General features: G+C 52.3%; 1 protein-coding gene across 1 annotated transcript in view; it reads right to left on the reverse strand.

Annotated features, from left to right (window-relative positions):
- ABR (active BCR-related) overlaps positions 1-12957 on the reverse strand; it is a 104495-nt gene that overhangs the window by 71800 nt on the left and 19738 nt on the right. Inside the window, exon 2 of the mRNA XM_014529719.1 lies at positions 6263-6445. Coding sequence (XP_014385205.1) covers positions 6263-6445 — 183 coding nt within the window. The remainder of the gene's footprint in view (positions 1-6262; positions 6446-12957) is intronic.

Below are 12957 nucleotides of genomic sequence, written 5' to 3' on the forward strand. Positions count from 1 at the left end.
GGTGGTGGTGGGGGAACCAGACCTGCAGGGGAGGGCAGTTGTGGGGGGGGCAGGCCTGCAGGGGAGGGCAGTTAGGAGCGACCAGGCTGGCAGGGGAGGGCAGTTGTGGGCAACCGGGCCAGCAGGGGATGGCAGCTGGGGGCGATCAGGCTGGCAGGGGAGTGGTTAGGGGGTGATCAGGCTGGCAGGCAGGTGAGCGGTTGGGAGCCAGTAGTCCTGGATTGTGAGAGGGATGTCCGACTGCCGGTTTAGTCGAACATCCCCCGAGGGGTCCCAGATTGGAGAAGGTGCAGGCTGGGCTGAGGGACACCCCACCCCCCAGAGCATGAATTTCATGCACCGGGCCTCTAGTTATTTATATAAAATATTGAGTATGTACCTGGTACATATAGAAGGCAATCAAAAATGTTAGCTGCTACGATTACTACTCACCCCACAAATAATGTACCAAGTGCCTAACAACGTGAGACTAGACTGGGGTGGGGAGTTTGAAGGGGTGTGTCCCATGATTCACAAATCCCTGGCCCCATGGAGCCTCCCATCTAGTAGGGGGGACAGACAAGACACAAGGAAATTACCAAACACATAATCACACATACACGCACTGGGGGAAGGAGGAAGGGGAGGTCCTGAGGCACGTGCTGAAGGGGACATTCACCCTGATGTGGAAGCAAGGGCAAAGGGGACCGTATTCTAGGTGGACTGCCTCAATGCCCAGTCCCAAGGCAGCAACAGGCTTGTGAGAGAGGAGCTGGAATACAGCCAGCGAGCCTGTGTGCAGTGGGCAGGGGGAGGAGAGGGACCCAGAGCGGGGCTGGCAGGGAGGACCGTGGCCAGATCATGCAGGGGAAGGAATGCGGCTTTTAAGCCCAAGCAGCGATCTGGCTTTCCCTGGAGGGGTTTAAGCAGGGGAGTGATGGGGTCCAATTTTCTTTTCAGGAGATTATTTTTATGACTCATGATCCTTGTTCTAGAGAATACTCTATTTGGGTAAGCTGGACCAACACAAATGAAATATCTTAGTGGACAAAAGCAAGATAGGCCATTCCATGACTTGGACTGTAAACACCAACCAACTTGGTCTCAAGGTTGTGCTGGTGCAACTCGGAAGGCTTCACAGAGGAGGTGACAGGAACAGGCCTTGAAGCTTGGGAAGATCTGAGTGGGTGGAGGGGTGGGGCCTGGGTAAGCATGCCGGACAGGGAGACAGAAGGAACCAGGAGCCAGGAAAAAAGGAATACTGTTCTCCCAACCCCCCTCGCCCCCATGCAGCTGTGGCCACCCTCAGCTTCATGGCTCCCAGCCCTCCACGAAGGATACAGAATGGGCTCGCAGGATCACTGTCGTAATTTATCCTTATTCCCTCTACCCAGGAGCCAGTGGAGGGTCCAAGTCACCACAGAGCCCCCGAACCACTCATCCCTGTCCCTGCCATGGTCACCTCCACCTCCACGGAGGAGGGAATGAAGGAATAGGCAGAGAACCGTCCTGGGAAGACACAGGAGCCAGGACTTCTCAGAAGCTGCTGGGGAAGCACTCATGTGCCACCCACGCAGAGACAAGACACACTGCTCTGCTTCCTCCTAAACTTCCCACTCTGTCTACAAAAGGGGAAGAAATGGGCGCTCACCAGCAGCGGTCACACGGACAGGCCTGCACGGGCATTAGATGGCTCTCGGGACAAGGCTGGGGACCTTTGGTCTTAGCCCTGATTTCATTTCGGGGGGTGGGGGGAGGGGGGAAGCACTGGGTGTGTGTTCCTGGCTGGCCCGAGACCCTTGAAGGCAGTTATTATTATTATATTTTTTAATCCTCTCCGGGGGTATTTTCCCACTGATTTTTAGAGAGAGAGGAAGAAGGGAGAGCGGGAGAGAGGGAGAGAGGGAGAGGGAGAGAGAGAGAGAGAGAGAGAGAGAACATCAATGTGAGAGGGACCAGATGGAGCCTACAACCTAGGTACATGCCCTTGACTGGAATTGAACCCAGGACCCTTCAGTCCTCGGACCAACGCTCTATCCATTGAGCCAAACTGGCGAGGGCGGCAGTCATGTTTATCTGGTGCATCTCCAAATACAGGTCTCGGTGGTTCGGGCGACAGGCACAGGCCACCCAGCACTGCTCCTGTGCCAGAGAACTAACCTGCCAGTTACCCCGCTAGCAATCCTGCTGCAGGGGCTGGGGCAGGGGCTCTCTACGCTGTCAGGGGAGAAAGGGAATCTTCAGGAGGATCCCCGAGGGGCCTCAGAGCCAGCCCTGGCTCTCGATTGCCCATGAGCGGCTTCTCAGGAAGACAGGCCAGGCGGTTCCAACTCCCCGTGGGGTTCACACTGCCATTTGTCTGCTCTGTCCTCCAGCCACCTGCCTTTCGAAACAGGGGAAAGGAGTCGGCCCACTTCCTCCACCTCCTATCCCAGAAGGCCTGCAGGCTGCCGGCAAGGCCTGCTTACCAGCCCTCACCTCAGCCTCCTGCTCCCTGGGGCCCAGGCAGTTGGGCATCAGTAACCTAGTTCACAGATAAAGAACCTGAGCCCACGGGCCTGGGAACGACAAAGCCAACTGCCAGAATGACAGTCTAAGGGAGGAGGGCCAGCTGTGGCCTGGGGTGGGGGTGCTGTAGGTGAGGGTGCAGCCAGATGCAGAACCCAGCTCGTTACTCAGGGGAGAGAGTGGGCGGAGGGAGGAGGGAGGAGGGAAGAGGGAGAAGAGGGAGGAGAAGGAGGAGAAGGAGGAGGAGGAAAGAGAAGGAGAAGAAGAAGGAGGAGAAGGGAGATGCAGAATGACATGAGTTTGGTTTGTCTCCCTTCCTCCCCCCCTTCCCCCCACCTCAGCCCAGGCTCTCAGGCCCACTCCACTTGTAATCTGAGCCCCCCAGGAACCTGGAAGGTTCCAGATGACCAGCCAGCAACCCAGGGGGCAGGAACAGAGGCTCCTGTGGGGTGTCCCTGTGTGTGTACACAGACTTAGGTACACACACCTCGCAGCTGGCATATAAGGAAGTGTTAAGCTGAGAACAATCACACCCCAAGAGCTGAGAGAATGGGGGTGGGGTGATGAGAAGATCTGGGTGTGGGGGGAGGCGGGAGCTCAGAGAGGACAGATTTCCTTCTCCTCTGAGCCCCTTTGTCAGCTCACCCCACAAAGCAAAGGGCTTAGCTACCAGGTAGCTGAGAGGGGAGGGCTCCCAGTTCGAGGAGGAGGGGAAGAGGGCTGAGTCCTTATTTGGGAGGCAAATCATGGAGGCTGTGGCTGGGGAGGGTCCTGCCCCCTCTTCCTGGAGCTCTCCAGCCTCCAACAGGCCTCCTAGCTGATCCCGCCCTCCCCGGCCTCGGCTCAAGAAAGAACCAATCAGGGGCCCAGGATGAGCAAACTGGGGGGATAGGAGGGGCCCCAGCCTCAGTTTTTGCCTTTGGGGCAGGAGCTGTAGGGAAGGCGAGGCAGGGAGGGGAGTGCCTTGGCCCCTAAATCTGTTGTTATCTTTGCCAACAAACGGAAACTCGAGTCAGGCCCAATGACAGATAAGAAACGAGAACTCGGGCCTCCCCTCCCCTCAGGGAAAGGCTGTGTTGACAGAGACAAACAGGCCCTAACCTGCACTCTCTCCCAGCACTTGGAGAAATAATAGTGTCAGCTAATACTTGGGCTCTTTCCCAAGAGCTTCCCCTACAAACTCATAGAATCCTCACAGTAACCCCTTGAACAGTTAAGTCAGTGGTTCTCGACCTTCTGGCCCTTTAAATACAGTTCCTCATGTTGTGACCCAACCATAAAATTATTTTCGTTGCTACTTCATAACTGTAATGTTGCTGCTGTTATGAATCGTCATGTAAATATCTGATATGCAGGATGGTCTTAGGCGACCCCCGTGAAAGGGTCGTTCGACCGCCACAGGGGTCTCGACCCACAGGTTGAGAACCGCTGAGTTAAGTCCTCAATGCCTTCAATAGCTTCTGTGGCTGTAAGCAGAACTAATTTTACCATCGGCTAATTGACATAAACAAGAGTTAAGTCTCTAGGTATCTCATCAACATTATAACAGGCACCTACTGTACTGATATTAGTATACCCAGCTTGCAGATGGAGAAACCGAGGCACAAACGTCCAGTAATCTGCAGAAGGCCTAGACTCAGAGCTAGTAAGTAGTCAAGTGGGGATGGAGAGCCCGACCCCTCTTCCTTTTTTTGAACTGGGGTCCAATGAAAACTGGGGTCCTTCCAAATATGTATCCTTTTAGTAATGACTACCACACCCCCGAATTTTGGTACAGTTATTCACAGTTTGTAAGGTGCATTTCACATGTATCTGGCTGGTCACCTGCCTGTTCTCCCTCCTTCAGATAACACAGTGTGTCCAAACAAGAGGTACACACACATTAACAAATGACAACTCAGTTAATTTTCATTCCTTTCCAGGTTTAACTAATTTGAAATAATGGGTGAAGCCAGACTAAGTTTTAAACAAAGAAAATTTATCCTAAAATACTTATATATATATTTAAATATCTTTATTGATTTCAGAGAGGAAGGGAGAGGGAAAGAGAGATAGAAACATCAACGATGAGAGAGAATCATTGATTGGCTGCCTCCTGCAGGCCCCCAACTGGGGATCAAGCCTGCAACCCAGGCATGTGCCCTTGATCGGAATCGAACTCGGGACCCTTCAGTCCACAGGCTGATGCTCTATCCACTGAGCCAAACCAGGTAGGGCCCCCCCCTTTTTTTTATGGGGATACATAAAAGATAAAGTTTATGGTACAAAACTGGCAACAGTCGACAAATTGAGGGTGCTCGAACACCTAACACAATGATTTTTGATGTTTGGGATTTCACTGCTTCGTATTATCAGCAGTGCCTGGACCAGAATGGTCATCAGTTTGAAAACAGGCATTGACACAAAAAATTATTCATTTCTGTAGCTTCTTTTAAATTTTGAAAATGAGCTCTGTGTTAACAAACACTGACTTTATAATCATTGGACATTGTGTATACATTTTTGGGGGACACCATGTACGTATTTGAGTGCCTAAGCACCTGGCATTGTACCAGGTCCCAAAAAGGATCACCTGGTCCTCTCACCCCCACCGAGGAGAGAAATGGTAATGGTATTACTCTCATCCTCATACGGGGAAACTGAGGCTGCAGGAGGTTATGCATGGCTTGCCCAAAGCCAGTGGTTTTCAAACCCTACAACACATGTAAAGAATAATATGGACCAGTATATACTGTACATATATACACACACATACATACAACACACCACCAGTTTCATGATACGGTACTTATTATGTGACACGTGCTGGTACTTTCTTTCTCATTTGCATTTAAATGCTGGTTCAACCCATTCATGGTCAAGACACCCAGTTTGTAAAACAGTGCAATAAGCCTGTCATTAATGGCAGAGTCGAGTCTTGCCCTAGTCCCGCCCCAGACCAGGGTCCTCATTGGTCTGCCGTACTGTCCCTCACTTGGAAGCATGACTGTGCCTTCCAATAAACTCCCGGTGAGAATGACCACAAACTCAGTCCGGTGTGTTACGAAGTGTCTGCACATTTCAGCCGTTATCCCTTGGCCAATAGACGCCACGTCCCCTGGAACACCGGGTGACAACATCTTAAAAGTACAAACATGGGCATCTAACAATTCTTGTAAGAACTAGTGTCTACGAACCGAGAACTTCAGGTGCCACAATCCCTTCACGTTCAAATTCAGGTGCATCGAATAAGCGCTTTCTTCAAAGGCAGAAACACCCGACACCTGAGCAGTCCTTTTCCCTTTGGAAAACATTTTCACAGTATTCTGGCTTCACCCACCATTTCAAATCAATAAAGCATTTTCATAGGATTCTCACAACGATGCCTCCAGCTTGGAGAGGAAACCAGGCACCTTCACCAAGGGCTGGGGTTGGTCTAACGCCTCGGGTCTCCAAACAGCAGGGAGCCCCCACCTCACATTTCCTGCCCGAGAGCCTTGGATGGTGCAAATGGATCACTCTTGCAGGAAGGAGGGAGGATGGGGACCAGCATTGACAAACAGGTCTCAACGTGTTGGCGGATGGAGAACTCCCAGGGTCCAGTGTGGAAGTGGTGGCGGACCCCGCCCTGGACAGAGCCATTAGTACCGCCTGTGCCATGGTCATGGGTGATGGAGCCTTTGCCACCCCCAACCTCATGGTGCCTCTGCTCCCGCCTCCCCCTGGGCAGGTAATGGAGGGTGGAGGCTGCGAGGCACAGGCCCTTGCTGGCAATGACCCCACTGCTAGTTCAGGTCCTCTTTCCTTCCGACTCCAACAGCAGTGTAGGAGCATGACACTGTCCAACGGGGGGACCCGGAGGCGCAGAGAACGTACTCACCAGCAACAGGGCCTCCAGCTGGTTGATGTAGATCTCCTCGCTGGCCAGGAACCCTGAGAGGACCAGCTTCCTCATCTCCAGGCCTTTCCCTGCTTCCACCTGTACGAGAGCAAACCAGAATCCTGAGCGGTCTTCTTCCTTTTATCTCCTCTTTCACTAACCCTTTTGTATGGGGTAAATGCCAAACACACCTATTAGAGAATGTGGCAACTACAAAAATATAAAGGGAAAAACACCCTATTCCTACACTAGCTTCTTTTTTGTTTTGTTAATCCTCACCTGAGGATATTTTTCCATTGATTTTTTTTTTTTTTTTTTTTAGGGAGAGAAGAGATAGGGAAAGACAGAGAGAAATATCGATGTGAGAGAAACACATGATTGGTTGCCTCCTGCACAGGCTGGGGAGGAGCCTGAAGCCAAGGTACGTGCCCTTGACTGAAATCGAACCCGGGACCCTTTGGTCCGCAGGCCGATGCTCTTTCCACTGAGCCAAACTGGCTAGGGCTCCTACGCTAGCTTCTTGCTTTGTTTCTCTCTCATCCTTTTTCCACATTTCCTTATTTGAGACCCATCCATCCATCCACCTATTCAACCCCATAATAGTGAGCAAGACCACAAAGGTCCTGGCCTCATGTGTGTGGGAGCAGTTTAATGGGGGGGACGTAGTTAAGAAGGGAAATCAGAATCACGGCTGAGGCAGGGCATGCCACATGGAAGGGCACAGAAGGGGCACGGGGAGGCTCCCAGAGGAGGTGATCTATAAACTGAGAGGAGGGGTGGAAAGAATGGGATGAAAGTGGCCATGGGAACCCCAGCTGTGTGGCCTTCTGGCTGCACCTCTGACTTGATCTTCCTGTCCCCAGGGGTTCAAATTCGCAACAAAAGATGCTGGCTGTGGCCCTGGCAGGGTGGCTTGGTTGGCTGGAGCATCCTCCCCCTTCATCTCCCTACCCCCACCACCCCCCCTCGGAAGGATGGGTATGAGAGGCAAACGATCATTGTTTCTCTACTTCTCTCTCTCCCTTCCTCCCCCCACTTCTCTATCAATGAAAGCAAATCATTGGGTGAGGATTAAAAAATTTAATATAATAATAAAGAAAAGGGGGTAACTAGCTGCGGGACCCTCAATCTTAACCTTGCACCCCCTCCTATCATTTCCTGACGGCCTCATTCTGTATGCACTGATCTCCTCCCCGCTCCCTCTCTCCCCTGTGGTGGTGATCACGCCTCATTTAGCTTTGAATGCCCATCTTGCTAATCTCTTACCAAGACTCTTCCCTTCGGGTTCACTCCTCCCCTCTGCGGTGGTCGAGGCCCTCAGCATCCCACTCTGCAGGCCGCCTCTTCTAACTGACCCCTGCCTCTCCCTCCTCCCTCCACTCCACACACCAGCGCCGGATCGATCTTCTGAGTACGCCACCTTCCACCTGATGTTTGTCAAGGACTTAAGTCAATACAGCAAAACGTAATTATCTGGGGATTCAGTTAAGTTATTCACCCAACAAATATTTACTGAATGCTCACCAGACCCCATAGATAGAACGGGAAACAAACACACAGTCGTCCCTACTCTCATGTGGCTTATAATCTAGTGGGAGAAAAAGACGTTAAAAAGAAAACAAAAACCAAGTAAATATAAATGGTAACATGGGCCCCAGCTTATTTACTTAAACACCTTCAGTGGCTCCTAGTGCCTCTCCCTACCCTTCCATCTCCCCACAGCCCTCGGATCTGTCTTCCCAACAGGCCAGAGGTGTTCCAGCCTCTGAGCGTGTCATCCCCGCTGCCTCAATGCCTTCTCCCACCCCGGCTCCTCTCTCGTCTGAACCCCACCTCCCCGTGAAGGCACAGCTGCAGTCTCTCTGGCCTGCAGCGTCTCTTGTTGGAGTCTGCGGCACTGACCCTCGAACCTGACGGTGCCCTGGTTCATGACCTGCCCGTTGACTTCGTAGGCTCTGCGGTACCTGCATCACACGCCTGTGCACTCCCTGGAGCCCAGCGCCACGTGACACCCCGAACACGTGGGCACCTAACATCATTTGGCCTTCAAGTGCCTCCTTGAGGTGGGTACTATATTTTCTCATTACACACACAGAAATGAGCAAGACTTAAAAGGGAAGGGCCTCACCCAGGGTCACAGAGCCAAGAAGTGGCCGGGATGGAATTTGACCCCAGGCCGGAACAACGAATTCCGTGCTCTTCCCCTGCTCGGGTAACGTCCTCACTGGTTCTCAAGCATCAGATGCTCACCTGGAATCTCAAGCAGATCCCTGTCGGGGCCTCAACAGCACGCCCTGAGCATAGTCTGGGAGAGCATGTGAAGCTACCAGAAATCTCCCAAGTCCGGAGAAGCGCGGCTTCCCCGCAGCTGCCTTCCCGGCCCTGGTGTGCTCACACGCCGGCTGACCGGCCGGCCCTTTCCCCAGGTGAGAGACTCAATGCTTGGCCTTCCATTCGCAAGCCCGTGAGCAGATCTGAGCTGGAGGCTGCCACCCCACCCCACCCCAACCCATCTCTGGAATGGTATCTGACCCAGTGACAGAAGAACAATGTTGTGCCAAAGAGGCCCACACCCCAACCCCCCAAACCTGTGGCTATGTGATCTCATATGGCCAAAGGGACTTGGCAGATATGATTAAGTTAAGGATTTCCAGATGAGTTATCCGGGACTATCCGGTGGACCCTTATGTATCACAAGAGTCCTGTAGGAGGCAGGCAAGAGGGTAGAGAAACAATGACCACAGGAGAGGGCAGGGAGGGAGGGACAGACTGGCTGCAAGACCGGAAGATGCCACACTGCTGGCTCCGAAGACATCCCATGAGCCAGGGAATGCAGGAGGCCTCTAGACCAGCGGTTCTCAACCTGTGGGTCACGACCCCTTTGGGAGTCGAACGACCCTTTCACAGGGGTCGCCTAAGACCATGGGAAAACACATATATAATTACATATTGTTGTTGTGATTAAGCACTATTTTATGGTTGGGGGTCACCACAACATGAGGAACTGTATTAAAGGGTCGCGGCATTAGGAAGGTTGAGAACCACTGCTCTAGACGCTGGAAAAGGCCCGGACGGACACGGATTCTCTCTGCCAGCGCCTCCAGAAGGAGTGCAGGCCGGCTGGCCCTTGCAGACGTAAGTGAATAAACGTGCTGTTTTAAGCCACGAACTGTGTGGTCATTTGTTGCAGTGACATTGGGAAACTCGTATGGACGCCACGCTTTAGGGAAGGACAGTAGTTACTTACTGATGCCTTCCCAAGTACCAGGCACTGTCCTAAGTGCCTGCCGTGGATTAACTCACCGAAGTCCCACAACCTGGAAGGTGCTATCGTTATTCTCCCGAGTCACAGAGTGGAAACTGCCAGCGGCCGGAGCTGTCCACCTGGCAACTGGGCAGCACTCCTTCCAAGGAGCAAGATCAGAGCTCGGAGCAGGGCCCCAGCCTGACACCTGGGAACTCTCCCTCCATGTAGGCGGCCAGCACTCTTCTGCTGCACCCCGTTCCCCTCCTGTTTCCTGCCAACCAAGGGCTTGTCTGAGGGCCTGAGAGTGGGGAACACTGTGAGCTTAACAGTAGAGCTGGCTGGACTAGGACCAGAGCGAAGACCTGGCGATTCACGGCCCCCGCCAAGCCTTCGCCCACCGTGGCATGAGCCAGACCCCTGTGCCAGCCCCTTCAGCAAGACCCACTCCTTAAGAGACCCCCACCTCAGAGTCCAATCTTGAAAGGGCTTCCCAAAAGGGACTAAGGAGTCACCCCTGAGCATCCCCACTCTGGGCCACATTCATTCTGAAGTGTGGGCTGGCATGAGGGTGGAGGTGATGTGATATTAAATTCAGTTACCACCAAAAACTTCTTTCATCTTTTCTTTGCTTTCCTCAGACCCATGTTCCTGGTTTAGAATGATCTGGAAATTCACAATTATCTAATCCTTGTGGGGCTATTCTTTTATTTTAAATTTTTTTTAATTGATTGATTTGAAAGAGAGGAAAGTAGGGAGAGAGAAATATCGATTTGTTGTTCCACTTATGCATTCATTGGTTGATTTTTTTTTTTTAATCCTCACCTGAGGATATGTTTTTACTGATTTTGAGAGAGAAAGAGAAACATCGATCGGCTGCCCCCCGCCCCCCATCCCTGCAGGCTCCCCAAGCAGGAATTGAACCCCTAACCCAGGCATGAGCCCCAACTGGAAACCCCAGTGCAACCTTTCTTTGGTGCATGGGACGATGCTTCAATCAACCGAGCCACCCAGCCAGGGCTCATTGCTTGGTTTTTGTATGTGCCCTGACCGGGAATCAAACCGGCAACCTTGACTTATCAGGATGACGCTCTAACCAACTAAGCTACCCAGCCAGGGCCCTTGTGGGGCTGTTCTTATCTCACAAAATGTCAGGGCTCAACATTAACTCATTCACACCTCACTAGGTGCCAGGTACTGGGAATACAAGTGAGGGAGACCATTTCTGTCCCAAAAAGCCCTCCAGAGGGGCCCACGTGCCCAGCATCTCCAGGGCGAGTTCTCTAAAGAGTTCAGGTTCCCCCAGCACAGGAAAGCTGCCCTCTCAGTGACACCATCCCCACTTCCTCCCCACGGGGAGCTTATGAAACGCGGCCCCGGTGGGCTCCTTCATCGCCAGCATTTACACAATCTGCAGTCTCGGAGTCTGTCGGCCTGAGGGCCCCATATCAAGAGGTCAAGTCACTCTGGCAGGGACAGTATCTACCAGCAAGGCTTGGCCAACGCTGGCCTCGTCACTACAGTAGGGACTAAAAATAGCCCCTGAAGGTTTCGTTCTAGGCCAAGCCAAGCCAGTCTGTCCAGGAGCTGTGATCTCCTCCAAGACAGCAACGAGGACTGAAGAGGCAGAGCTGCCTGTGAGTCAGAACCGTAGGCCAAGCGGCTCCACATCCGCAGAGTTCCGCTCATGGACCACGCTAGGTTGCAAGGAGCACCCAGCGGGGTCTGCTCAGAGCAGGTGCCACTGTGCTTAGGAGCTGGGTCCCTGCCACGCATCCGCCCCAGGCCAGCCAGCCCTTCTCTGGGTTGGGCCGATGCAGGGACACCCACCACTCCCTCTCCTCTCCTCAGCGCTAGGCACCGTACCGGGGAGGTGTCTGTCAGCAAATTCCTCAGCAGAATAAAGAGCAGAGAGGACAGGGGCAACTGCGGGGGGACAGACGAAACCCACAGCCCACTCTCCTAAGGGAGGATCCCCGAAATCCTGGGCCCCCAGGTGTCTGAAGCTTTTGGCAGGCCCCCTGGGATCCAGCCACGTTTCCAAACCTCGGCTGTTCGTATCCCACCTTTGTGGTTGTGTCCCACTCACATGCCCCCTGCACTATTATTTACTTAACATTGTTCTTTCTGACTGGCTTCTTAACAGCACAGCCTTACCCCATGTATGACATTTGAAATCATAGGAAAGATGTACAAATTATATTCTCCCTAACATACATTAAAATACCTACCTAACTATTCAAAGTGCAAAATACACAACCAGGCGCCACCTAAAATCACCATATATGTGGCCCCCACTTCGGGAAACATCCAAGTGGGGGCCACAGGTACGGCCATCACTGCCAGCGAGGGAGAAGAGACCTGGGCAGATGACACAGAGATCGACGCATTTCAGACAATTCGTTAAAAATCGGCACAGAATAACACCTGAGGGGTTGATCTGCATTATAAAAGGATTTTGATTCCTGACAAATGAGTTCCCTTAAATGGCAGCATTTATATCACAAGGCCCCTATTAGCCCTCCGTACCTTTAAATAGAATTGTATCAGAGACTTTTGGAAAGTATGCAACACTTTACAGCTGGGAGGTGGTGTAGCCATCAGTATTCCCATTATTATTCGTTTATAGATCATTAACTCCTCAAAGGGAAGGGTGGGCTGAAAGACACGCCCCCCCCCAGCCCCCCAGCTCTGGAGAAAATCGCTGCCTTCCTCACATCTGTCCCCTAAGAAGATGAAGTTTCTTGGAAATTACACCGGAAACAGGATTGATTTATAGGCCTGGCATCTGGACACATGCTCAAGGAACATGACAACTATTTAAGGTAAGTACTCCTGAAGCAAAGTAATAGAAAAGAGAGACGTGTATTGGATTCCTACCAGCGGCTGAAAAGAGTCTATCTTGCAAGAGCGTGCCAGGACGGTCCACAGCCCGGGGCCGGAGCGCACACTCCAGAAATGCCCCTTGACCACACACGTGCACCCAGTCCAATCCTGACTCAACTAGAAGTGATCTCTCCTCTGAATTTAGTCCCCTTTTACCAGCACCCTTCTCATTGGCCCTGACTACTTTCTCATTATACTGCTATCATCTGTACACTTGCCCCCTAACCCTGAACTGTGAGCTGAGTTCATCTCATCTCCTTGCTCATCTCAACTCCTCCCCCGGCCAGAAAGTGCTTTGAATAGAACACAACCTGACCGTGTTTGTTGAATGAATCAATGAGCTTTCTCACCATCTCTCTCCAACCACCCTGCTTGTCTTCTCTCTCTAATGACAGCCTGGCCTGGCCAGGAGGAAGGCATCCTAGAGGCGTTCAGGGTGAGACAAGAAGCCTGGAAACCCCCAATACTCATGAAAGGCGCC

The sequence above is a fragment of the Myotis brandtii genome, unplaced genomic scaffold (genome assembly GCF_000412655.1).
Source record: "Myotis brandtii unplaced genomic scaffold, ASM41265v1 scaffold1167, whole genome shotgun sequence".
NCBI lineage: Eukaryota > Metazoa > Chordata > Mammalia > Chiroptera > Vespertilionidae > Myotis > Myotis brandtii.